Here is a 26,774-nt window from a genome sequence, read left to right as displayed (position 1 = left end):
TATATATATATATATATATATATATATATATATATATATATATATATATAGAGAGAGAGAGAGAGAGAGAGAGAGAGAGAGTATCAGGTAAAGAGAGTTCGTGCCCATAGTTGAAATGTCAAGTGTTTAATTCGTCACGAATGGATTACAAAAATTGATTCAACGCTGATACGATTATATATTGCAACAGATGATGATTATGCGAAAAAAATAAATACGCAATTTAAAAAAAAAAAAACAAAGAACGAAACTGTCTTTCTATTATCGTTTCATAAAGATATGAAACCGTTTAAAACTACACCATCTAAATGATTTTAAATCAATATTACGTTAAAACGCTCGTTTTAATATAACGTTTCGCGCACGGGGAACGCCGTGCAATTTCGTGGTAGAAATTAAATACGCGAGAAGGAATAATTGGTAAATTAGTCGGGGAAGAGTGAGGTGAAAGGAAGCTCGCTGCGTCTGATACACACGTTGTTGACAATGGTGACAGACAACGAGGGTAATAATTGGAAACGAGGCTGTAACACAATCCGCTGATACGCGCGCGAATATTAAAATCTGCGGTGAACGAGTTCACGCTTAGGTGGAGCAAAACGCAATGGTAAATTAATTTATACTGGCGGGATAATGACCCAGACGCGCATTGTTTCCATTGTGCGTCCATCGCAGAATATCGCGTTAATTAACAACAACGGTGCCACGTGAATGCCAGGCTGGTTTCACTCGGCAAAGAAAGAAAGGAATCGCGCGCGCGACGAAAAAATTACGGCCATTTACAGACGAAACACGAGCCACGAGTGTGCGACGTTCACAACGACGCGCCGAGTTGGTTCTGTAAGATTTTATATTCCCGAATCGGTGTTTAATTGCGGAGACAATGGTAACGGGACGCTGACGAGCAACCCACTACCGATCGTCGAAGCTAATTTTAATCAGACACTTCAGGCTTCTATGATTGATCCGAGAATAGAGATATATTTTGTTTAATTGTTCAATTATTTCCTTTTTATCCTTTTTATTGCTGTTATTATTCTCTTTAAACGTGTAGTATACACAAAATTACATTGAGTACTACAACCAAATTACTATAGATAGAGCACACTATAGATAGATAGAGTAGCTAATTAGTATAGTATAGACATCATTCGAAAATTGAATTTCCGAATTGAAAATTCGAATCGACAATTAAATAAGTGGGAGCATTTTCGCATAGTAAAGAGACAGGGGCGTCGTCTCGAGAGAGTCGTCGGGGAGAGCAGCTAAGTGAGTATGAAATTAAGGAATTCGTGCAATTAGCATTTTCACGGGGAACGATCTGGCCGGAAAGAGTTAAGATTGATAATGAGAGGAGGCCAGCTACAGCCTGACGGAAAATTGGCAGGGTGTGTAACGATGAAAAAACAAACGAACGAAACAGCCGGATGAAAGTTGAGGCTACGGCAAGGTCTCTCTCTTGCGCTTGGCACGTAAATGGGTGAAGGGAAATTGTTAATTTCATACCGATTCTCTTATCGTAATGCTAATTGCACGTACGCTCGTGGAAGTAACGAAAGCGAATGAAAGCAGAAAACGCGATAAAATGTCAGGTGAGCGAGGCGAAGTTATCGGGTTGTTGCATATGAAATAGCGGGTACCGCGCAAGCGTTATAAAATTATTTCCTGATTCAATGTGCTGTTAAATAGTATGCATCAAACGTCGATTTGAAGCTCGAAGCATGTCAACTTTAATACGATCAATATTTTGTCGTAGGTGAATAATGTAGGGACGGAACATTTGCGATAGCTTGATGTTTACGTTGTCTGACCAATGGTTGACTAATACTACTTCTCGTCACTACCCTCCACAAGTTCGGAAACAGCCATTGATTTTACATTTAATAAATAAATAAATATTAAACTAGTACATAAAGTGTGTTGCTTTAATTGTAAATATAACTTAAAACATTTATAAATAAATAGTCAGTATTATCAGTATTATTTTAGATCTTTGCGTATCAAATATTGCATCGTATAAAATTTTAATTGCACTTGGGTTTAATCAAATTTCCATATCAATGAACATTTTTCAATTACTATTTCATATTTATAAAAATTATTAACTTTAATAGTAAATTTCTTTTAAAAAATATTTTAAAAGTTTTAACATGATTTACGAGTTGGAAAGTTGATTTAGATGGAACGAAAAATGTCCTTAATCTTATTACAAAATGAAAATTCGAGAAAACTTTCGTATGCAGTCTAATGGTAACATAACTTCATTTGCCAGGGAAACAGGATTACGTCTGACAGGATGACCCAAACTTTTGGACAGTGATGGACAAACAGGGAACAGGCCAGAATTATTTCTACGTTTCTAATTTCGAAACTAAAGTTCGTTTAAGAAAAGAAATTAAAAACTCGCAGCTGGAAGGATAGTTTAATTTCCCGGAGAAGGAGCGTTTTGCTTAAAAATTTACTCGAGGCACGATGGCCGGAAATAAACAAGCTAATTCAGGAGAACTAACCAGCGCGAGAAGCACCTGCACACTCTCTACTCTGCGAGGAAAGAGATCTTTCCCATTCGCGTTTACAATTACGACTAAATAAAAATTTACAGAAAAAGGAAGGAAGGAAGAAAGAAAGAAAGCTGAGATAAAAGGGAGAAAAAGAAGTAAGTAGGTATTCTCAATGAAACCACTAGAATTACGAGTCGCGTGTTCCACTTCGCGTTGGGAATTGTGTCTTGCGTCGTTTCGGAGACAAAACGACAGAGAGAAAATGAAAGGAGAGAGAAAAAGATGGGAACGGTTTCACGACGAAAGGAACGCGACACGTAATTCCAGAGGGAAGAGAACGAGATAAAGAGAAAGAGAGAGAGAGAGAGAGAGGTCTGACCTTTGTAATAAAAGAGGCAGTACTCGGAGAGGACGAACCACCGTTTCTTCCAGAGCATGAGCCCCTCGGAGCCCTGTTTGTGTAGCCAGCCCTGAAGGGCAACCGGGGCGGAGAGTGGCCTCTTCGCGGCTGGTGATCGTAAACCCTGGGAGCCGCTTCGTCTGCGTACCCCCGACACCGACGCAGCCACCCCCGAGCCATCGTTCTTGCTACGTACCTGGACAGGTACGGGCAGCGGCGCCGCCTGGACAACCTGCAATCATTTTACAGTTTTACTCATACCACCGTGTCTTTCCGAGGTTGTACAGTCTACTTACAATCAGTATCGAACGCTAAATATCGAAACTGTTACAATTTCGCGAAACAAAAAATAAATCTGGATTTATCTTATTTCACTTCACTCTATTCTTGCTTGTTTCGCTCACTTTATTTTGGGTTAGGTGCGTTTTGAAAATGGAACGCAGCAAGTGGAAAATTGCGAATTGTGGCTACGAAATTTTAATAAATTTATTTTCTTATTGTTATTTCTTCCACGAGGACTCTAGAATCTTGTGAAATTTAAGAGGAAATTGATGTATTTATAATTGTGGCTACGAAGAATTACAGAAAATATATTTCTTATCACCCTTATTTCCACTATTAAATTTTACAACCTTGTAAAATCGAAAGAAATTGACATCGCGCGTAGATCTTTCTGAATTTGTAGCAAGAATCTAAAGCATGTACAAAATGTATCATCGTAAAATACGCAAATAAGCGTATTATTCCTATAACACTTACATAAAACATACAAAAAGAATTTCCCACCGATGTGAATTTCTATCTTTCCTAATTACATTTTCAAAAATAAAAGATAAAACATTTGCAGAAAAATCCACTGTCTAATTGCGAAGAGTGATCGTTTGGTATTTAATGAGTTAAAACTGTTTACAAAAAGGGACGGAATTATTTCGACGAAACGTCGCCGGGCTGACCGATGAAATTTGTTAAAATCAGCGGATAGAGGACCGAGGGACTATTGGTACGGTCAGTTTTGAAAGAGTAACTTCGTTTACGCCGGTCAGACGAGAAAGTAGCCCGAAGTGCAGTGCCATGTTGCTTCCTAAGCGACAGATTTCACGATAGCTGATTGGTAGCCACTTTTCCGCTTCCTGTCCGGTCGAGTTAGCACGAAAATTCCGGCCATCCGATGGAAAATTTATCGACTGCCCGCAAAATCTCACGTTCGAAATAAAACTAAGGGAGCAACGTCGACAGGGATACTTGTAAAATTGCGATGTTATTTATTTCGACCACGTCCGATAATAAAAAAAATAAAAATACATTTCGAAAATTGACACTTCACTGTTTATTATAGTCACATAATGATTCTTATTAACATTCGAATCAACGATATCCTGCAGATTATCATTGAACATATTTTATAATAACTAATTTTTAACGTGTGCAGATTAATCCGGCTCTCAGGAAAATTAAAATAAATGAAGAGAAGAATGTAGTTTTCATTTCTCTTAAAACTTGCAGCTTGTAACTTCGAAATAATGTTTCTTGCTGAGAATTCCATACAGCGCGCGGCAAAACAATAGCAAAATATGAATATATAAATACATAAATCGAACGCGATTTCTAAAGGATATCTAAATAGAATGCGAGTTCGATTGTTGAAGAGTTACGACACATATTGTAATTAATATTAAACATAAATTTTATTCATCGAATGCGCGTGGATATTTCAATAAAAAGGCAAGAAATCAAGTAACATCGAATTTAAAATAGCCAATAATTTCGTATTAAAAACGTGCTGTCTAACATACATGTATTAACACACACATATCTCAAACAAATATCTCTGAATTGAATAAATTAAATTAAAGCAACGATAACCAAGATACGAAGAAGCAAATGCACCATTGGACCACGTTCAATTAATAAAACTGAGACACGCCAAATCTGATAAAATCGATCTACCGAAAGGTCAGCGACCGGGCAGCAAATTTCGACCGTTCGATTTTCACGAAGGAAAGAAAAAACAGGACTTGCTAACGAGCTGGTTAATGCGAAACGTTCCTACCCCCCTTTCGACAGAGTGGAAGAGAAATCAAATCACATTTTACAGGCCGTGGACCAATTTTCCCGAGGAATACTTGTGCTCATTGAAAGATTCTTCTCGAGTTTTTTTTTTTTTTTTTTCCCCCGGTCAGTCCAACCGCCGAATCGACTGAGACAGGCTTGGAGAAATTTCCAGAGGCCGTACTAAAAGTTTTTCATCGTTTTGCTCAATTAAAAGGGCCGATAACGTATCTCCCCCTCAGCCTCCAGCCCTCGTTGCCGAAAGAGCTCGTTTCGCTCGAAAAATTTTGCTGATCGAATTGCCGATTTTAATTGCTGATCGTTCTCCAATCATTGCTGACGTGCAGCAATTTCACGAGGAGAAAACAAAGCTCTTATTAGCCTGATTAGCGTAAACGGCTAATAATAATCAGACTGTGGATATTCATCCAATAATATCACTAATTTTTATGACGAAAGATAAGAATGCAGAAATGGAATCGAAATAAAAGATTGTTTCATCAATTAATTTTACTAATTATTAACAGGTTGTTATTAATATTGTCAATTATTGTAGAATAACAGAATTTTGCTAATAACAATTATCTCGTCTATTGTCCTATTGGAATGGAAGTATAGTGTGTTACGTGCTTTATTTATTTCTTGTGCATTACGCGTGTTCTGTGCATTTTGATTGAAATCGATAGTCGAATAATAATTGTAAAATGATGTTTAATTACCATCGAAATTGTTACATTTTAATTACAATCAAAATTGTTACGTTTTAAGTGTAATCATGTAAAATTACAATAAAATTTAATTGTCGTGGTGCGAAATTATTTTAATTGTAATGATAATGATTGTAAAATTAAATAAAGTGATAATTTGTCAAATTGTTTTGTCTACTAGTTTCATTAATTTTAAATAAAATACAATAAAATAAGTAAAATTCTATCAACCGTAAGTATTTCACTAATAATACAATAAAATTCAACTAACTATTTTCTATTTCGCATATTTTTTACATCTTTTATTACGATTACAATCTATGCATTTTCCTTTCTTCGAATTTCCTTTAAACGCATAGAAATCAGTAGTCTGGCAATAAAGAAACTTCTAAGTTTCCAACTACTACTAAAGTAAAATCGAACTATAATTCGTGCTAAAAGAATGAGATCGAAGACGTCAACGTAAATTAGATTGGCATTCGTAGTTCGATAACGAATTAATAACAGTTATCGAATCGTCTTATAGATGATCTATAGCTGTTATGTATGGGCTAAACCGGAATGAATATTCATCATGAGATTAGGATATAGATCACACACGAAGCCTGGCTTTGCAGATTCATATTTCATATCGAAGTAAGTACGGGATATATCAATTAAATGAGATCATCTAACTATCTGGTTTATTTATTTTTATATGAGAAAACTTTCCAGAAAATGAAGTAATAAATATAAATTGAAATATAATTATATAATTTTACAATTAACATAAATATAATTTATTCTATACTAAATATATTTATAATTACATTTATTATTATTCTGTGCAAAATATATTTATATATTTTCTGATAATTTACATATAATTTATACGTTACGTAATAAATTGATGGAAATTTTGTCATTAAAAAAATATTTATACACAATAAACTCATTATGCGTTTTAAAATATTGTATATACATATAAGTAGAGGTGCGCGAGAACCCGAAATATCGGGTTGGGTCGGGAACACGAAATTTTTTTGGGATCGGGAAATTACCTCGAATTTATCGGGATTCTCGAAAGAATCGGGATTCCCAAAAGAGTTGGGATTAGGAACAAGCTTAAATAATCCGTTAAAGCCCACGCTTTCAACTATATCGAAAAGTCGCAGATTTAGAACCATCATTCGAGTAATTCCTTCTGTCATATCTTTCAGTTTAACAATCTTTCGCGTATCATTTTGTACATGCGACAAATTTTATATCGATTCAGTTTCTTTTCTAGTACATATACTTATGTTTGGATGGATATGCTTCAAATGGCGTAATAAACCAGTAGTATTTGCTTACTTTTCAATTCATGGTGACAACGCGTGCATTCCGCCTTTGTATCATCTTTTTCTTGAAAATGTTCCGAAACAGAGCTTCTCTTTACCTTCTTCCTTTGCACGATGTCTTCTGCGCTACTTCCTGCTACCACAACATTACTCTCACTATCACTCGACATTTTTTTTTAAAGATTTTCAATCTTTATTAAATTCACACAGATTTTGAAACATACGTCCGAGCTCGCCGAGTTTCTCAATGATACTGCTCAACAGCGTACATAATATTTAAGTACGAAGCACGCAGTCACGCGTTCGTTTACATCAGGTCACACGATTCTTAGAATCCGTGTTTCCAATAACTTTAACTGGCAGAAGAACTTGAACTGTGTATTTACATATTTTGTAGGCTGTTATACAGCGTATATACTTGTAGAGTAGTTCGAGAAACGATAGCCGGGTCTTGAAATTTTCAGGAATCTCGACTTTTTCGGGAAACCCGATTCCTTCGGGAATCTCGAAATTTTCCGGGACCCGACTCGACTTGTCCCGATCATCGGGTTCCCGATATTTTCAGGTTCTCGCACACCCCTACATATAAGTGTATTTTTGTGATTTTTATACTTTTACACTAAAATATTTCTCACATCTCGATCGCCAGTATTGAGCAGTTGACAGCTTCCGAAAAGGAAGAAAATTGCTCACCGAAATTTCCACTTCACCATCGAATTACAAAGTCGTCTGTCTTCACGGTTTGAAGCGAGTTCGGAACTCCATCAATTGCTTTCGGGGAAGTTCCTTTCGCGAAAAGAGCGAACAAACAAAGTTGCCCAGCCTGACTTCTTTTTTTCTACACTGCGGCCACCGCGCGTAAATGGGACGAGAACGACCCAGAACGTTCGAAACGGTTCGTGTCAGGTTAAAATTGCCACCGCGTTTTGCGTTCGTTCGTCACCGTTTTTCCACGTGGCGTCGCTCCGCGGAGAAACGATGCGAACAGTCACGCGCCGTTTTGCCGGAGCTTCCGGGACAAATGACGGAAAGAAAGTGTATTTAGTTCATCGTTTGCAACCTTCGTGGGAAGCTAATGGAACGACACAGTAACAAAATGGCGAATCTTACGGAGGAAGATGAACGTTTTGGTGTTCGGTGGTTGGATTTTACGTTTATCCTTCAAATAGCACGTACTTGCACGTGATTCAATCTATCGTCCAGTTTGATTATTTTAGGTTCATAACAACTACGAATTCCAGAATTAAGGAGCACTTCTTGCAGATAGTTTTCACGTTAGAAATGTCCAGATGAAATGAAACAACTAGAAACACCAAAGCAGTATAGAAAAACTAGCTACATCTTAATATATTGTAATATTATTGTAATTCTTTGAACTTCTCAATTTTCTTTCAATAACAATTTCGAAATGCGTCATTCAACTGTAATATAAAACTTCAACAAGATTTTTAAACTATAATATGAAACTTTTATAATATGTATAATATATTATATTATATTTTAAATATAATATATATATAATATATATATATATATATTATATTTTACATTATAATATAATATAAATTTCTCTTCTAATTCTATAATACAAGGATAAGTTTCTATAATTCCTAACTTCCAACTTTTCTAGTTTACTAGTATCAGATACCAGCTACATTTTCAGAAACTAAAGTCTGACTTTGAATTCAATTCTGACAAGAATACAAGATTTGCACCGATATTTCTAAATGTTCTGATGATTATATTACATTTGTGGCCGTTTCCAGACTATTTCAAGACTAAGTGCCATTCCTTTAAAATCATATTACCAAAAATTCCTTTCAGGATGACGTATCCAATACTAGGTATCGTTCCTTTAAAATCATATTTGATCTTAAACCAAAGTTTGATCTTAAACCAAAGTTTGATCTTAATTCACGTTAATTATATCTTTCTCGCAGTTTGATTTCTATTTTCGTCAACTCGTGATCGATAAAAAGGAAAGAGGTAAAATATCATCGCACACAGCGAGGAAATTTCAGTCTCCAAGACTAACGTTGGATCTATTCATGAAAAAAATGTTTTATTATTTTATATATTATTAAATATATTATTATATAGATTTTATTATTTTATTTTATTTTGAAGAAATGTTATCTTCTAAAAAAAATCATTTCTGGAGAAAACGAATTTAAGGAGTGTGAAAGCTTTAAAACGAGACCAAGCGGATTGTCATACGATTTCTTTTTTACGAAGTTGCAAACAGCTTAAATTACCGTCAAATTTTTTAGCTACGATCTTCGTTCTACGCGACAACAGCGGGAACAGCAGACTTTCAACAACGAAACCGTGAAATGGCCCCGAAATTATTAGTTCGCAAGTTCGCGACATCGCAAAAAGAAGGTCTTCTCTCAGCCTGCGATATTCCTTATCTAAAAATTTATCTCGGTCGTTAGGTCGCGAACTCGCGGGACTGTTGCAGACGCGAATAATTGGTCTGATTAAATCGCGCAGTGACTGGCAGTTTATCAAAGAGCGAACCGGTAATCAAAGGAGCAAACGACGTAACTGGGAAGCGTTTAAAGTTAGCCCGGTTAATTCAGTGAGATCTCTGCGTTGGATCAGACCTGCTTATATCGCTCGTCGCGATTTAATCGCGTTAACTTCAAACGACATCGTTAAGTTTACCAGAGTCCCGGATCGTACGGACCTGAAGAAGAAAACCTTCACAACTACCCCTATGACGCGTATCGATTGCTCAAACTCAAACGAAAGTACGCAACGCCCTCTCAGGCAGGGGGCAAGTAACTCTCGGTCTTCCGCCCTCGGTTATCCCAATCTTCCCCGATGTTGCCGATGTCTTTGTTCGAAACGGTCGCGGTGGTTAATTAGGTTCTTTGGCGGTTTGTATCAGCTCGTGCACGCGACGTTTCTCGACTAGAATTTCTCGAAAAGTAATTTTTGATTTCGAAGATTTTTATGAGAAATACATATCAGTAATCGAAACTTATTGAGTCGAGAATATTAATCGTAAAACTGTAGGGAAAATATTTCGAAGAACTACGTGATTGAAAAATTTTGATTGTTAAAGAAAATGAGAAATAAGTAGCCGGAGTAAGACTGTGCATTGTCGACAACGAGACTGTGGATTTTTCTTCAAAATGTTTTTATAAAAAAATTTATTAAAAACATCTAGATGGAAGATTGTCTTCTTTATCGATTACCGTGAAAAGCACTATACTTTGAATACTTTAATATATTCTTCTCGTATTATGTGCACTTTCGGCGCAATTTTTGTACCTTCAAGTCTTTTGTAAATGCATAAAAATCTGCAATGTACCAACAATCATTATTGATGAGAAGAATTCCATTTTATTCGCAATAATTGTACAAGAGAAAAATGTCTGTTTCCGTCGCTCATAATAGTGCAAATTGTAAATTATTTTTTTGCAAACATTTATTTTTTTAGAAACATTTTGAAGATACTTTCTGATGCAGATCGCACGAAAATTGACAAAGAAAGAAAACAGAAATAAATTTCGTTCGCTGATAACTATTATACCATTTCCTCGTCAACAACCGAAAGGGAATATTATGCGCAACCGATAACTATTATAAATAATTTATTTAAAATAAGTGAAGTAAATTTTTCTCATCAACGAAACGTCTTCTCAAGCATTTATAATGAAAAGTATTGATCGTCGTAGTTTGAAAAAGTCCCATCGTTTGTACCTTTTTGCTGTCCATCCCAGACGTCGAGCTGGTCACCGGCTGATCGAGCCTGAAACAATAAAAAATATCATTCATGTAGAAATACTCATTAACGTCAAATTTTATCTTCAAACTGCATTAGCAAGTTTTCAACAACTACTACGAAATTGTGAAATAAATTACGAATACTTCTATAGTCAAACCAATGCAGTTAAGAAATATATTTATAAAGTTCGCCGTAATTGAGCCAACCGAGTGTTAAAGAATTTATAATTATTCGAGTTTCTTCTCTTTTAATATTTGATTAAATATTTATAATAACTATTGACAATGATAAATAAAAATAATAAAAACAATTGTCAATAGCAATAAAGAGGAACTCAATTAGATAATGCACAGTGTTGTACAATCCAAATTGATGTTGGAAAAGAAACGTATAGAACACGTTTCTCTCTTTTTACCCCAAAACGCAAATTAAGTGATTATTGAACGACACTTTTATTCAAAAATTCTGAATAGTTTTACGCATTGCCGAGATCATCCGTCGGACACGCAACAATCTAATAACAGTCACGTCGACTATCCATTCAGTGCATGTTCCGGATGAACGATGAATTTGCGGAGATTGACTTTCGATCATCGTGATTTCTCCCTAGCAGAGTTCGCTCCGAGACTGACAATGAGAAGTTTCCAAACGCGAGAGCTTCTCGATGATGGGCGTTCAAGGCTCGCGAGCTTTTCCCGCGGAAAGTCGAGTACGCGCCGCGGCGACTGGCAAATCCTCTCAGCGGTATCCGCACCCCTTATCGACTCCTTTCTCGCACGGTGCATTTTTTTTTTTTTCCCCTGTTTCTCTTTCGAGTTCCAACGCATGTGAAACAACTTCAGCCCTTCGCTGAAGTGGAATTGCTGAACTGGGGTGCATATGGAATCGGCCTGCGAGCCTTTGAACAGCACTTTGCACGACCCAGCCCCGTCAATTAGGAGCAAAAGGAAACTTGTTCCGTACGGTTCGGTTTTGTACCGCGTTTACGCGCCGTTTCTTTTTTCTTCTTCTTCTTCTTCTTCTTTCCACTGCGTTGTGTCGACGAGCACGCTCCATTTTCCTTAACGAATCCCCGGCTCGCTTTCGTTTCAGTCTCGTTTCTTTCGAAATTTATCGCGGATTACTAGCAGATCCGAGATATCACATAGGCCAATTATTATTAATATTACGCTAGATTTCTACAATTACAATTTTCAGAGGATCTTTCGTTTCTATCTTTATATCGTTTCTGTCCCATTGTGCGTGTGCCGTAATGTATGCAAACTGTAGAACGACGAAGTCGATAATCCAATCTGCGAATCGTAACGCAGGATGCAAATTCGTTCCATTAGGTGGAAAGGGAAAAAATCATAAATGGATTGCAGCAGGTAACGATTACATTGAAAAATTGCCCAGCTATTACGCTTTACAACGGCGTAGAAAGCAAGAAAGTAAGCGCCATGTATCGTAGCTCGGCGCAGGGTAATCAATCACTTTCCAAAGGCTTTCGTTCTTCTTTAAAATCTATTTGGCCTCTCTCTCTCTCTCTCTCATCCTCTGTTTTCCATAACAACGAAACAGAGAATGAGACAATTCATGGTAACAACTGGTCACGGAAATTTTCTTTCTATTCTGGAAAAATAGACATATATTTATATTTGCTCGCGTGTCTCCAGCGGATTTGCAAAAATCGAAGCCCGCTGTATTGATATTCCCAAACGCGCCATATACGGAATGAAACGGCTCTTCATCCGATGCGTTTCAAATAATTTAAAAGCAATACGGACGATCAATGATAGCCGTATTTATAGAAAATAAAAAGCCAGACTTGTTCGTCTAATGGAAAATATTTTTCCACTGGAAAATGCAAAAGATGGATAATCGAGCGAGACATTGATCTACATATGTAAGTATCAATCGTTCCGATAATTAAATACTCTATGAATCTGAATGAAAATACAGAAGGGAAAGAATACATAATAATAGTAAAACATATTTGTATTATTTATATCTGGGAAATATTTTATTAGGGCAATGATATCCTGTATATATTAAATGGTGCGTATTTTAACTGAAGAATTATTAAGAAAGAGGCATGCAGATGTACGATTCCAAAAAAAAATTCGGTTTCCATAAAATATTGAATAGATGAATGTCACATTGTATGACGGAGGGGAATTTTATTCTTATACCAAACTTTTTCCAACGTAGGTGCGTACATCGAAATAATTCAAAAACAATATGAAAGAACAATGACAATCGTACTTGCCTCAAAAGCTTGCTCGTTTAATAGACAATTTACAACGATATTTTTACAACATTTTTCTAACTGGACCAAATTCGTTTTAAATAATAATTCTAAAAACTATTACAATATATTACTAAGGAAAATATTATCTATATCACCTTTTAATATTACTACGTTATTTTTCAAAAAAAACTTGGCCAATACTGTTCTGCATTTCTCTATAATAAAAAGAGAAATGATAAAATATACGACGGATGGACAGAAAAGTCATTAAACCCAGAAGAAAAGCTCGCAGAAAGTACAATTATGTATATCGATGGAACAGCTGTGAGCTTCGTTTCGACGTTTGACACACCGAAATAAAAGGAAGAGAGAATGTGACATCTATTGTTTTCTTAAAGTTATTTCCCTTAAACAAGCTCCATTAATCAGCCGCTTAATTAACAAAGCTTATCAGGCAACGTTCTATCTACAGGAACGTGCGCATTAATGCAACGTTTTCCTAAAAGATGGTCCTCGACCTGTCGGACTTGATAGGACAAAAGCCGGTTTCAAGAGGCTAATTCTTAATAGTTAACGCGTTGACTGGATATATTTTCGAGGAATATTTTTAAACGGTTCAAGCAAGATGAATATGTTTGGAAATGTACGAAAGATTTACACAAAACAAACAGTCTGGTAGAGAACGTGTTAATTTTAACAGCAATAAAGAACGATCTACGCGTAATTCATAGTTATTGATTCAGTTCACTAGATAATACCATAAAATGAAAACTACACTCACTTTCATCGTAGCACAATTCTAACATAATAACGTAATATTGTAAAATTAATAATAAAATAATAAAATGTAACGTAACGTAATAAAGTAATAAAAAAAATAATAAAATTTAACACAACCATGACCAATATTCCATCGTACAAGTAGAACGCAGATATGAATTTCACGTGGCAGTCAACGTGTTAATCAAACACGCGTTTCTTTTTCCTCTCTTTCTTCTTTTTACTACAATCTCGCGCAATAAAATCGCACAGTATACACCTCTTTTACAGACAACACACACACACGTCCTTTTATTTTCGCCGAGACAATCATACCGCTGCCGGATCTTCGATTTCTTTTAACGCCGGCTCGCGCGGAAAGTGGAACAACGCCGAGGAAAAAAGAAAAACGAAGAGCAGAAGGCACGTCGCGTAACACGTGGAAAATTCGACAATGGCTCCGTTGAGCGATTAAAAACGCGAAGAAAAGCCGTTGACGGCAGATCGAACGAGAGATGTCACTCAGTCGTCTGGTCATAAAAATTCACTGATTCGCGGCTGAGAAATTCTTGTCCGTTGTTTGCCGCGCGGATTTATTCTTCGACGATGCGTTTCTCGCGTGAAACTTTTGCAACAAAGCTCTGCAACGAAACAGTTTTGGAAAGGACGACCTTTTATTTCTGGCGCCGCGAGCTTTCAGGTGATGAATCTCTCGCGTGATATCGTACAATTTACGATGACAGTAACGTCGAATAATAATCTTCTATTTCTAATATTGCGGATTATTTTCGATAAACAGGAACAGTTGCAAAATTTCGTCTCTCGAAAATTCTCTTCAATTTGATGAACAACCTTCGTTTACGTAGCACAACGGTGCAGCTTTCGCGTGAAACGTCCGGGCTTTGTAACGAGGGAGAGCAGCTGGAAAGAATGATCTTACATTTTCGGTATGAAAGTCGAAAGAAAGGGCGGAAGTTCACGGTATACGTTGGGAGAATGGTCGTTAAAACACGACGAGATGATATTCCAAGGTTCGCGCCGGTGCGGAAAGGAAATACGGCAAGGACACTCCATCGGAAGTTTACCATGGATGAAAGGGAAATCGCACGGGCTTGAATTTCCGGGCGCTCGCAATGCCAAGAAGAAACGTCGCGAATATCGCCGTTTCTTCGCAGTTCTTTGCTCACGTTTGCTTAATCTCGCATTGTTCGCCGAGAAAAGTCGCACGGACGTGCCCCTCCGAATAACATCCACGGAAAATTAACTCTTGCCGCGGCAAATTGCAGCATTGTTCGTTCTTGTTGCGACTACCCCTCCGACGTGATTGAGACATAAAATTTCCATCGATGACATTTGAGTGAAAAAAGGTAGGAAAACTTTGTAACACTGTGAAGAAAAGGCTTCTATTTAATATTTTAATATTTTTAAGAAAGAATATTATATTTATAAATATATCTACATCTTCAACAATGCACTGTTCCATAACTGTAAAATTTCGAGCAAAAATTACAAAACACAAAGAGAACACAAGCTTCTGTCTTTATATATTGGAGAATCTCCAAAGATACACTGTTTCATTCACAAATAAATAATTAAGAAAAATTACAAATTGATCATTTTGACCACTTTGTGGTTCCAGTGTTTAAACAACGCTCACAGACAGAGAAAAGGAAAATATTTTTTTTTTTTTCTTTTTCCTCTTTTTAATCGGGCTTGAGATTTTAATTGACGCGCTGATTGCGTTAACAAACGTGTTCGATCATTTGTATTTACGGGAACTCTTTTAGAGAGATGGAGAACGTGGCACGCCGGTGCAAACGAGGAAAGGCCGAGGCATCCGGCAATTTGCGGACGAGCATCGCGAACAAGCACTTCCCTTTTCAGACGTTTCGCACGGTCTCTCCTCCGAGCCGCGGTGTTCGATAAATTTTCAATGACATCAGCGCAAAAACGTCGCTGCCATTGTCTGGAAATCAGGTCGCGACGGATGCATCGCGCTGCTGCTGACCGGATTCACGGGGTGAGACGCGCCGACAGTCTGCTTTTTAAATTCGTTAGCTTGCAAGCACGATGCTTCGTTGAAGGTTAAACGAGAGGGGTGGGGGGAGGATGTCGTTCGACGTGTTCTCGACGTGTAATACGGATGACGTGGAATGTTAAACGCGGTCTCTTCGAGCACGTATTATTTGCAAGATGTCCTCTCGCTGGAAATTTTTCGACGAAAACCGGTCGCCGTTGTTCTCGGAAGACGTATCGATTTCCTTTCGTTCCGTGGCACGCGATTGGCGCGTCGAAAATAAATTTGGAAAATAAATTTAATCTGTGGAAATTAAATGATAAGTATAAATAACAATCAGTAAATGAAATATAAGCACGAATAACAAATAATAAATCATAAAAATACAAATGATAAAACAGCAAATAAAGTAACAAATCGAACGTGAATAATGGCTCGTAAATAAGAAGTGAATAAGTGGTAGATCAAATATAAACAATAAATCATAAGTATATAAATAACAAATAATAAAAAAAGGTAACTTGTCCTTTCTAATCCATCCTCTATACTACGATTTTCGCAATTGAAGGAGATTCGTATGTAAGAGAGAGAATTAAATAATATTTCTGTACGATTGCGAGCACTCGCGTGACTTTGCATGGTAGTGATACCATATAAGAATCGCGGAATCGCTACATGAGCTCGTTCATTATTCCGATTTCGTATCAGACAGATCAAGAATTTGAGTAGGGTAAATGTGAGACGTGTGTAAGGTGAGCGAGGGTTATCTGCTTGCCTGATAATTCTCGTTCACTCTATTTACGCCACTGTTTACTGGCACGCGTAATTTAAAATGAAATTTAAAAAAAAAAGAATAAAAAAAGAATCGTCCAAAAATAGTTGAAATCTTGCGAATCTTTCTCATAGATCACCACTGAATGGAAAGTTCCACTCTTTATCAAATATATACATTTCGCCATCAACTTCTTTATTTCTATTTTAAAATATTACAAAATGACAGTATTATTCGTAGTGAAAAAAAAAAGAATTATTTAAAATGTAACGTACGATTCTCCGAAAGTTTTAATTATTTAATCAATTCATTCTGAAACCACATTTTTTTCAGTTTCCCTCTTCCTTTTCAAAGGTGCAATCCCTACCAATGTGTTCGATTTCAGAAATTTTCACGAGAAAAGGCACAAAGAATTGCCAGATAAACATTTCTCACTTGTCGCAAATACAATTAATACAATAAATTATACATACATGGAAATTTTTACCCATCGTTTGGGTTTGTATCGCTGCGTCGGTGACAAGTTAATGAAACTGATCTCGCAAGGTGGGAAAAAAGTTCTTCAGCGACTAACAAGCAATTTCCAATGAGCAAGCGCGCCGAACGTTCTTCCAACACACGTCGTGAGAAATGCATCGATTTTCACGGTGGTTGTACACTGGGAATTCGGTGTTACAGAGCCAGCCGGAAGAAAAATGACTTCGCCCCGATCGGTTTCGCGATTATTTCACGCGTCGGGCCCGCAATTAAGGATAATATACGATACAGCGGCGGTTAAATGGGCTTCCGGTGTTTCGCGGTCGGGAAAATCTCGCGCAATTTATCGCATCGGACTCGCGCGGAGCTGAATCCCGGCAGCATTTGCCTACGTTCCAACGAAGAACACGGCAACAGACGGAACCGCTTGCGAAATATAAAGGAATTTCGGTCTAACGAAAGTTAATTGAGGGATTAATATGAGGCATTATGCGAGATACGTTTCTGTTTTATTCCGTAAAGAATATATAGGATTTCCGTGTTTCTCGGCGAAACTGTTTTATCGCCGCGAAGTTTGAGATAATCTCTGGGTGAACAACTTTTTAAGCGGGCAAATGCGAGTTAACCTCCCGGCAGCAAGCTCATATTCGCGTGCTCGCGGTGAACGTAATGAAACGAGGACAAAACAGGAGCGTACTTTCTATTAGCAAATTAAAGAGAGATTATCTCGGTCAACTGATCGACTGAAGAATTCAATTAGGTAAGGTTTCGTACAGTTATGAACAATGGCGGCTCGTGGCTCGAGATGGTGGGCAGTGCGCTGCAACTTTCGAGACACACGTACACACTGTAAGTACGAGTGGATTTTTACTATCTTTCGTACAAAATAAGAAGATTGTATAGAATATTATTTATGATAAAATTAAATATCACAAGCAAGTGTAAATAAATTGATAAATATATTTATGTGTCGGGAAAAATTGGTGGTACAGCACGAGTCGCCACTGGTTTACAATTTCGTTACATCGTAAAAATATCGTAATAAACGAAATAAAAATTGAGTATAAAGAAAATACAAATATTCCAACAATACGATACAATGTCCAACGACTGAAGAATTTTTATTTAAATTAAATTAAAAGTCCAGTTCAATCAGTTGTAAGAAACCAGGAAGTGCCCCAATACTTTTAAACCATATAGTAATGTACATACTAATATAATTTTCTCTGCTCAACAAATCGTATAATTTTCAATTAATCGCTGGAAACGATCCCGTACTAGGGTTAAATGGAACTGCACGTGAACTCTTTCCTCCATTTCGAAGCAAGTTGCTGCAAGTTGGAATTCTCTACTTTTTCCTAGTTGCTTGTCGTCGCGCTTGCTTGAGCAGGTAAATGAAGCGAGAAAGAGAACATTCGTACGAAATTGGTGCAGCGTGTTTCAAACAGTCTCTGGTTGGTCGTTGAAGAGTGGAAGGTCGTATGCGTTCGTTTGGTCAATGATCTCGCTCCGAACGGAAAAGGAATCACGAAAGAATTAAGAAAATTGAAGTGCCACGGTGCAAATCGAATTCTCGTGGATGATTGTGAAAATTTGCATTTCTCGATCGTTCTGGTTATCGTTTAGTGCTTTGGGAAGTTGCCGAAAATTTAAAGGAATTTGTCACGGTAAGATGATAAATAAAATAGACTTGAATTAATATGTTGATGCGATATATTAAAATAAAAGCACAACGAATGTGCAGTTTTCTTTGCCTTTTACTTTTACTGAATCATTCGGCATTTAATCATTCTAAAATGTTCGTAGAATATTTCGAGATTACTTTATCCTGAATTAAATCGTTCCACCAATATTTTGAGAAGTTTTCAGAAAAATAGAAAGCCTGACAAAATTCGTCAGAAATACACTCGCGTGACGGTAGAAACGGTTCGCCTTGATGATTGAAGGCGAAAGGGCGAAACTTCATTATGGAAATAGCAGTTAAACAAAGTTAGAAAGAAAAGGAACGCTTCAAGTTCGTGCAAATCGTCTCGCATAGTCGAATTTAAACGTTGAAAAGATCGTTCGAAAGTTACAGCGTCTTCTATTTCTTTCGAGTGATTTTACAGTTGGTTCGAATCCCGAACGAATTAACTTTGGCCTAGTTAAAAAGAAATTTATACTCCTTTATTTTTTCTTACTGGACAATGTTAATAGCTCATTGTTCAAAATAGAGATTGCCAAGACATCGATTATTGAGTCTTTAAGAGATCAGACTGATCAGGTTCACTTTTTATTAATTTCTTAAATTTCATTGTATAAACATTCAATTCTCAGAAAACCGAATTACCCAAGATACTTTTATTATATTTGCTCCGTATTTTAGTATTAACAATAAAAAAGGATTTACACAAAACTTGTGATAAGTGATACGACTTAGTACTCCGTTTCATGCATAATAAATTAAAAATTATAATGCTTTATTGTTTCGGAATAGTCTTTCAATCCACGAATAATGAAATATTAAATAAAATTTAAATATTGGAAGAAATCAAAATATACGATAATTCTCACTTTTACTTTCAATTATTTCAATCACTCAAAATGCCACTCACTACGCAACTAAACATCAACACTAATAGAAAAAGAATTTATACAAAATCTGGATTTAATGGTTCGTTTATGCATTTCATCGTGAACGAAAGAGAGAGATAAGAGACGAGATAATAAAGATAAAGAATCCAGTTGACCACCGTGAATTATTTTTCACACAGAGACACGAACACACACACCAAGGAATAACTGCATATATGTATGTATATATCGCGGGGAATCTCGACACATCGACGGACATTTAAATTGCAAACAAATCTAGTTATCAACGTCGAGTGTGCACGGACCAAGCGCTTGGCGGTTTTTGCAATTCCAAGCACCCCCTGTTCCCGTTCATAAAAGATACGTCGCGTCGACGTCGACGTCGACGTCGACGTCGCCTCGTCTACGCTACTTAAAGCAGTTAAACTCTCTTCACTGGTATCAAAAGAAGCACTCAGTTTTAGCCGCGAGGGGAGAAAAAGGAGGAAATATTTTCCAAAGTAACGACTGTACAATTCTGTGCAACTTACACGTGGCCTCGTCGCGCGACGGCCACATATTTTTTACCCCGTCAACTGCGAAGAATGCCATGTCGCTGTTTGAATTGCAGTGAAAATTTCACTCCTCTGTGTGAAATTTTTATGTTTCGTTCGTACTCTCGTTTTTTGGAAATAAAATGAATTTATTATATACGGGGTGTCCCGTAAGTGGACAGGGTGGTACGACCGAGGGTGATTTTCGACGTGAAAAAAAGGAAAGAATAAAATGTTTTCGTTAAAAACCTTCGTTTGCGAGAAAATCGAGTTTAAAAGTTTGTCGAGTATACTTAAATCTAGTTAACTCCGCACTGGACACGAGAATACTCTATGCGGAGAAATAAATGAAAATGATAGAATAAAATTGTTTCTTTTAAAACGTCATTTTCCGGAAAACGGCATTTGAATTCGTAAGTTTCGAATATGATAAATGATCAAGTTTTGATAACAACACCAATAAATTTTAACGATAAAATTATTGATCGCCCAAAGGAACCAATTTCGTTGTAGTTCGATTCGTTTTTACTCGCGACGTCTTATTGTTAGCCATACACATAACAGCGAGTTAATACTGAAAATATAAGATAATGGAATATAATCGTAGAGGTGAACGTAACGATGAAAAGTACAAGCTAACCGAGTGTAATTAAAGGGTATATAAAATTCAAATATGTAGATCTCGTTGCGTCATTACGAAGGAAAAAGGGAGTGTAATTTGAAAAAGAAAAAGAAAGTCTCGGAGAGATTGGAAGCGAAACATTCGAAACGGCGGAAACTGCATGGTCGCACGTAACGTCGTAACACGTACACGTCATTTAAAAGCAATAATATTCGACGAAAGTACCGAGACCTGGCGCAATAACCGTAAAGGTAATTCGAACGCGTACCCCCCCATCGAAATTAGAAGGGTTCCCACGTGTTGGGGGAACGGACGCCCGGTCGCTATTCAATTGCATCGATAATTAAGCGTGCTTCTTTAAGTTTCGAAATTTTCGCGTATACTCGACGCGATGGTGTCATTGTCTCCAGTATGAAAGTATTAAAATGTATGGTAAAATGTATAATAATTCTTGTATAAAGTGCAAACGAAATATAAATATTCGCCACTACTCTGGAATAAAATCTAGTCCACGGTCGTTGAATTATAATTAATATTAGAATCTGAAAGAATTCGAACGATATTTAATTGTAAGTTTTATAAACTGTTAGATATTAATAATATTATTAACATTAATATTATGATATTAATAATAATATTATCTAATATTATTAGATATTAATATATATTATAATTTTTATTATATCCAATTAATTATATATGTGTATATTAATTAATAATATATATATGATATTTTATTATTTATTACGACTGAGTTTATATCACGCGAGTGAGGCCATTCTTAAAAACCTAAATTTCACTTTATTTTCTATTTTCTCCGAAACAAATAGTTACACATCAATCAAATTAAAAATTCCAAATCTGTTAAGTACCAGTTAACAGATCCGACATGTGCCAATGAAAGTTCGCTAAATGATTCATTAACCGATGTCGCGTCATTGACTGGTTTCTGAATTGCAATTTTTAAAAAAAGTCGTTCCACGAACAAGAATTATTGTAACAAAAGCAGAACACATATATTTTAAAACGTCAAAGCAAATTATATGCATATATTAATCCATAAAAATAGCGACGCTTATCCTAGAAGACAAACTTCCCGCCGGCGAGGACTCTGTCGAAACTCTTAACTCGCACTCGGAAAAATATTTATGCCGATGAAGCGTAAATAGAAAGCTATATATCCTTTATCGTCGGGGCGTCGCGGTCGAAGGCAACGCTCGGTCATAAAACGTATCGGGCTATCGCACTTTATTAATCGCGAGACAGGTGAGGCTGCAACGGGTGCGGACAAACGAGCAGGGTCACGCGGAAGGTCAGTTCGCTTCGAGGGGAATTCGATCGATCGACCGGGGACCGATTTTTCGCGTGAGAGCCGCGCCGCCACGTCCCACCAAACTCGCATTGCCAACTCCAACGACGATCGCGACGCAACGACGCGTTCTACTGGATGGCTGTGTTCCACTCTGCCATTAATTTCTTCCATTCTTTCCAACACGCAATGTGGTTCCAACTCGTTCGGTCGTTCGGATGCATGATTTATTTCGGTTTCTGTTCCGTTCGAACAGGATTGTTTCCTCGTTTTAATTGGCTGTATCGAGATGTAATCGAGATGTCACCTGTCCCTCTTTGTTCGAAAATTTGAATTCGCCCGTCGTCCGAAAATCACCAGTTATTCCGTGCGATGTTTCTTGATGTCACTCCATATCTTTTGGGGCTGATAATAGCTCTCGACCACCGCGAAAGAGGAATCGAGAGTTCGTAGAACATTTTGTTTATGGACAAAATATCTCGTGACGAAACATCGTTCAATTTCGGCGAAGTACTTTACGTTTCGAATTACTTTCTGTAACTTTGTATGGAGATGAGAACATGCGTTTATGAAACTTCATTTGGATAAAACTGGTATAATTGTTCGAAAGTCGTGAACACTCCATAAATGGAAATGCAGAGAGGAATAGTTACAAAAATGTTTCCTTGATATTCAATTGATTATTTGTACTCGTTGCTATTTTACACTGTTTAATTGAATTTTATATACTATTTAATAATGTTTTACATTCTTGATAATAGTAAAAACGAAAACTTTAGAATTTAAAACTTTATTAAAGAAATTAAGTAATTGTTACAGTTCCCAGCCATTCATCGCTAAAATATTTAAAAAAATTCTCATCTCTATTATCTAAAACGTGGAAAATTTTAAATGATGCAGCGAATATAGAATTTTGTAATATTTTGACACACACAAAAAAAAAAGATTGAAACGCAAAGTTAAAAATCATATTTAATAATAAAATAATATTATATATAATAATAATATAATATATATTTGAAAAATTTTATATACATATCCTAAAAAATTGTAACTTCCCATTTAGCAATTAACGAGAATAAATTCGCCAAGTTTTTCGCATTTTTGAACAGCCTCGGACGATCTACCCCTTCGAATCCCAATTAATTGTTCAGTCACGCGTCCCGTTTCGAAGGCTGCAGTTCAAATATCCAAGAATTCTCATTAGATGCGAGTCACGATCCCCGGGGCCGATAATAACGCGGAAACGACTAACAATAGCCCGCAGGAATCGAGTCCTGCCCGGTGACCAGCGCAGTCCATGAAACGTGGCATTCGCGGTAATTGTTTTACTCGTTCCGGCGGGCCGGAAGTGACCGGAATTCGCCGGGCGTACGACGACCGCAGAGTTTCGATCGGCCCGCCCTGCGCGAACGCCACGTTCCTTCGCAATTCCCACCAGGCTTCGGAGCACATCTCGTTCGAGATGGAGAACGAAAGAACTAACTAATTTGAAATGATCGATTTGCTATTGCAGATTTTAGAAACAACATGGACGAAGCACAATTTTACGTATTGTGACATTTGAACGAGCCACGAGTTAGCTGGCTCGTGTAATCCGACAGTTTTTAAAATAATTCAACGAGCAATTTAAAATGTTTCACACGATATGTAACATATTCAAAATGTTTTGAATGTTGTGCGACATCGACGATACGTTCGTAAAGAAAAGTTGCAGTAAACAGGACCAAATACTTGTGCAAGCAAATGGGGCAGACGAAACTGGAGAACGTTGCTCTAACTTCAAGAGGCAGTGAATTATTTTCGGTTTGCTATCGTGCAAGTCCGATCGATAATTCGATAATTCGAGGAAGAGGAAGAAAAAGAAAAGGGGAGGGGAGGGGGGGAAAAAAACGTATGCATCGATACGAAAGTTTCAAACCGGTTGAACTTTCCATTGCCTTTATCGTCGACCCAGTCAACAGTGCGGACGAATAGACAAAGCCCTCGCCGGAAGACTGAATTACTTCCGCTGTCATTGCGTCATCTTGATCCGAAACAAGGTCAGACCAAGGCACAAAGCGAACGGAATCTGTTCGTGGTTCGATTTAGCTTCGCTGCTTCTCGAATTCTCTTGAAATTTTCGTAGCGACAGAAGCTAATAATCAAAAAAAAAAGAAAAAAAAATTAGTTCGGAAAGGAGCAAAGAGGGAAAGAAATATAGCGCTTTTTGCGCGTGTTTACACGTCGGATATGACTATGCAGAATGATTGCAGAGCCAGAGATCAATTAAACGGGGGTGACGCGGGACGACTTTTAGTCTGACAAACGTGTGCTCGTTCTCGTTTTTGGTCATAAAGCCTCGAAAATATGGATCTCGGGCATCGGTCGAGCGCCGCTCGTTTGCATAAGAAATTGCACGGTATTCGATATGAAGACTATAGGCGGTGAACAGTTTAGAACGCGCGAGTGGAAAGATGATAAAAGTCGGCGATTCATTTCAGGGAGTGTACGAAGCCTCTGATTTCTGCCAATCAATCGCGTGAGATTAGTCAACGTGTGCTGAACTGACGTCGACTGGAGTTTCAATTCCTCGATTACATAGTATTATAATATTAATCCATCCCTCAGTTAAAAAAAAAAATCTTGTGTACAAGGGAATTTATAAAGTATGTAGAGACAATTACAATGTACAAGGGCAATTATATAGTATATAAAAATAAAACACATCTCGTCAATTTAAACAATTTTCGAATCTTATACGTGATTCTGAACACTTCTTTCCCATATTTAATAAATATACTATTTATACCAAACTACTGTATAAATAAAAGCTCGTGTACTCCATTATATTGTAAAGTTATTCTATTTCTTTTATTTTAATGTCTTTAATGGGAATTTTACGTTTTAATCGTCGGTTGTTCCAGCATTAAATGTAAAATTGACACGGCTCCAAGAATTCAATTTTTTAAATATTTTTTTCTTCGTTTTTATTTTTTTCGTTTTTATCATCAGCGGATTATTGGAAGATACATCGACGAACTTCGAAAGGAAATTGTTTGATATAGCCGCGGTAAATTATACATGCCTGAGAGGATCGTTCGGAAATCTTTGATCTGAACTTTATCGAAGTCATTAGTCAGGTGAGCTGGCAGACCCAGATCTTCGACTTTAGATGCGGAATATTCAACGCAAAGACGTTCAATCTACATATCCCTCATGTAACCGAAATCGATGGTCTAAGGTCTAAGAACCACGGTGAAACAACTCGCGCGAACTCAGCCCTTTGATGGCATGTACTACAAACGTTACGAGAAATTTATTCTACTTTATTGTAATATTCAACGATGCTGTAATTAACCTCGCGTGAGCATCTGGTCGATACAACCAACGTTCGGTTATATCAACCGAGATAACGTGAAAATCAATTCGATCGATGAGAACTTCACGGATTGAAGGATTTAACTTAAAAAAGAAAAAAGAAAAAAAATTAACAATAGCGAGAGATACGATGTTAGTGCACAGAACGGAAAAAGAGGAGACACCGAATTTTCAGAGTGGAAAAAAGTCCTACGCTCCATTGGCCGTCAGAATTGATTCTCCATTAATCACTTTTTTTGATGCACGAGAGTTTGGTCGACGGAGAGAAATCGATAGTTCTTCAGTTGTATGACAAAACTTTCCCGAACGGTTTCTTTTTCGCGACTCTTCGTAACTACATTGTTTCTAAATTGGAAAATATTTTGTCCGACAATAAATTCGTTCCGGTTTTAAATTTAATTGATGTTCAGGCGGCGGCGGCGACGGGGTTGTTTGTAGAATTATGTAAAATAGCAAATCATGTAGAGTAACATGCAGATTCGTAACAACTGTTCAATTATAAGATAATATAAATAAAAATATAAATATAATATTCTACATTAGTAGAACTTAAAGAGACTGAAATGTTTGATGGAAAAATCAAATGTAAAAATTTTCTTGCACGTAAAGAAAGATATATAAATGAATTATTATACATTACATTAATTGAAGAAGTTAGACTAGTCAATTAAAAAAAAACTTAACATGAAAATTAATTTCTGTCTGCGTGGAAAGAGAAATATACTGCACTGGATCAAATTTCGTCGTAAAAGAATGAAATTAAAGAAGCTTTACTGTACAAATATTCTGTTAGAATAGCAGGATTTAAATCGCAGTACTATTTAGAATGATCCTGTTCGCGGTGGTGGAGATTACGTGCACACAATTTGAGCTAAAGAGAGAACCAACAACTTTTAGTTTCTACACAACATTTGCCGAGAGAGCAGGTAGAATTTTTGCGAAATATTCTCAACTTTCATTACACAGGGAACGAGACTTTTCATTTGAAAGTATGTACAAGTGTTTCATAGAAGTTGTAATTATTTTAAAAATCCTGCGCACATTCCCAGCAAATGTGTACCTAGAAACTAAAAGTCTTAGGTTTTTCTCTTTGGCATAAATTGTCTGCTTGTAATCTACGTTTCTACCTCTAATGTAGAGGGGCGTTGCTGCATCAAGACAATTTTAATTGTTTGTTCAGTTGTTTCCTTAAAAAAGGAAAAATGCACAAATATATGCTCAAGACCTATGATGATAAAGATCTTACTCTAAATTTTCTTTTGATTTCACTCGAGATTATTATTAATGTTACGCATTCAAATTAATCATTCAAAAAAAAAAAAAAAAAAAAAAAAAAAAAAAAAAACTTTTTTTTTTTTTTTTTTTTTTTTTTTTTTTTTTTTTTTTTTTTTTTTTTTTTTTAAGAAATG

General features: G+C 36.7%; 1 protein-coding gene across 1 annotated transcript in view; it reads right to left on the bottom strand.

Moving 5' to 3' along the window:
• Positions 1-2,880: 2,880 nt before the first annotated feature.
• Positions 2,881-26,774, bottom strand: part of LOC122539091 — a gene marked incomplete at its 3' end in the record, with an annotated part of 175,890 nt that continues 151,996 nt past the window's right edge. Inside the window, exons 3-4 of the mRNA XM_043673711.1 lie at positions 10,688-10,736; positions 2,881-3,133 (exon numbers count right to left, since the gene is read on the bottom strand). Coding sequence (XP_043529646.1) covers positions 2,881-3,133; positions 10,688-10,736 — 302 coding nt within the window. The remainder of the gene's footprint in view (positions 3,134-10,687; positions 10,737-26,774) is intronic.

The sequence above is a fragment of the Frieseomelitta varia genome, unplaced genomic scaffold (genome assembly GCF_011392965.1).
Source record: "Frieseomelitta varia isolate USP_RPSP 00005682 unplaced genomic scaffold, Fvar_1.2 scaffold_190, whole genome shotgun sequence".
NCBI lineage: Eukaryota > Metazoa > Arthropoda > Insecta > Hymenoptera > Apidae > Frieseomelitta > Frieseomelitta varia.
Note: the sequence above shows the minus strand (reverse complement) of the source record. Positions and strands in the feature narration are given on the sequence as shown.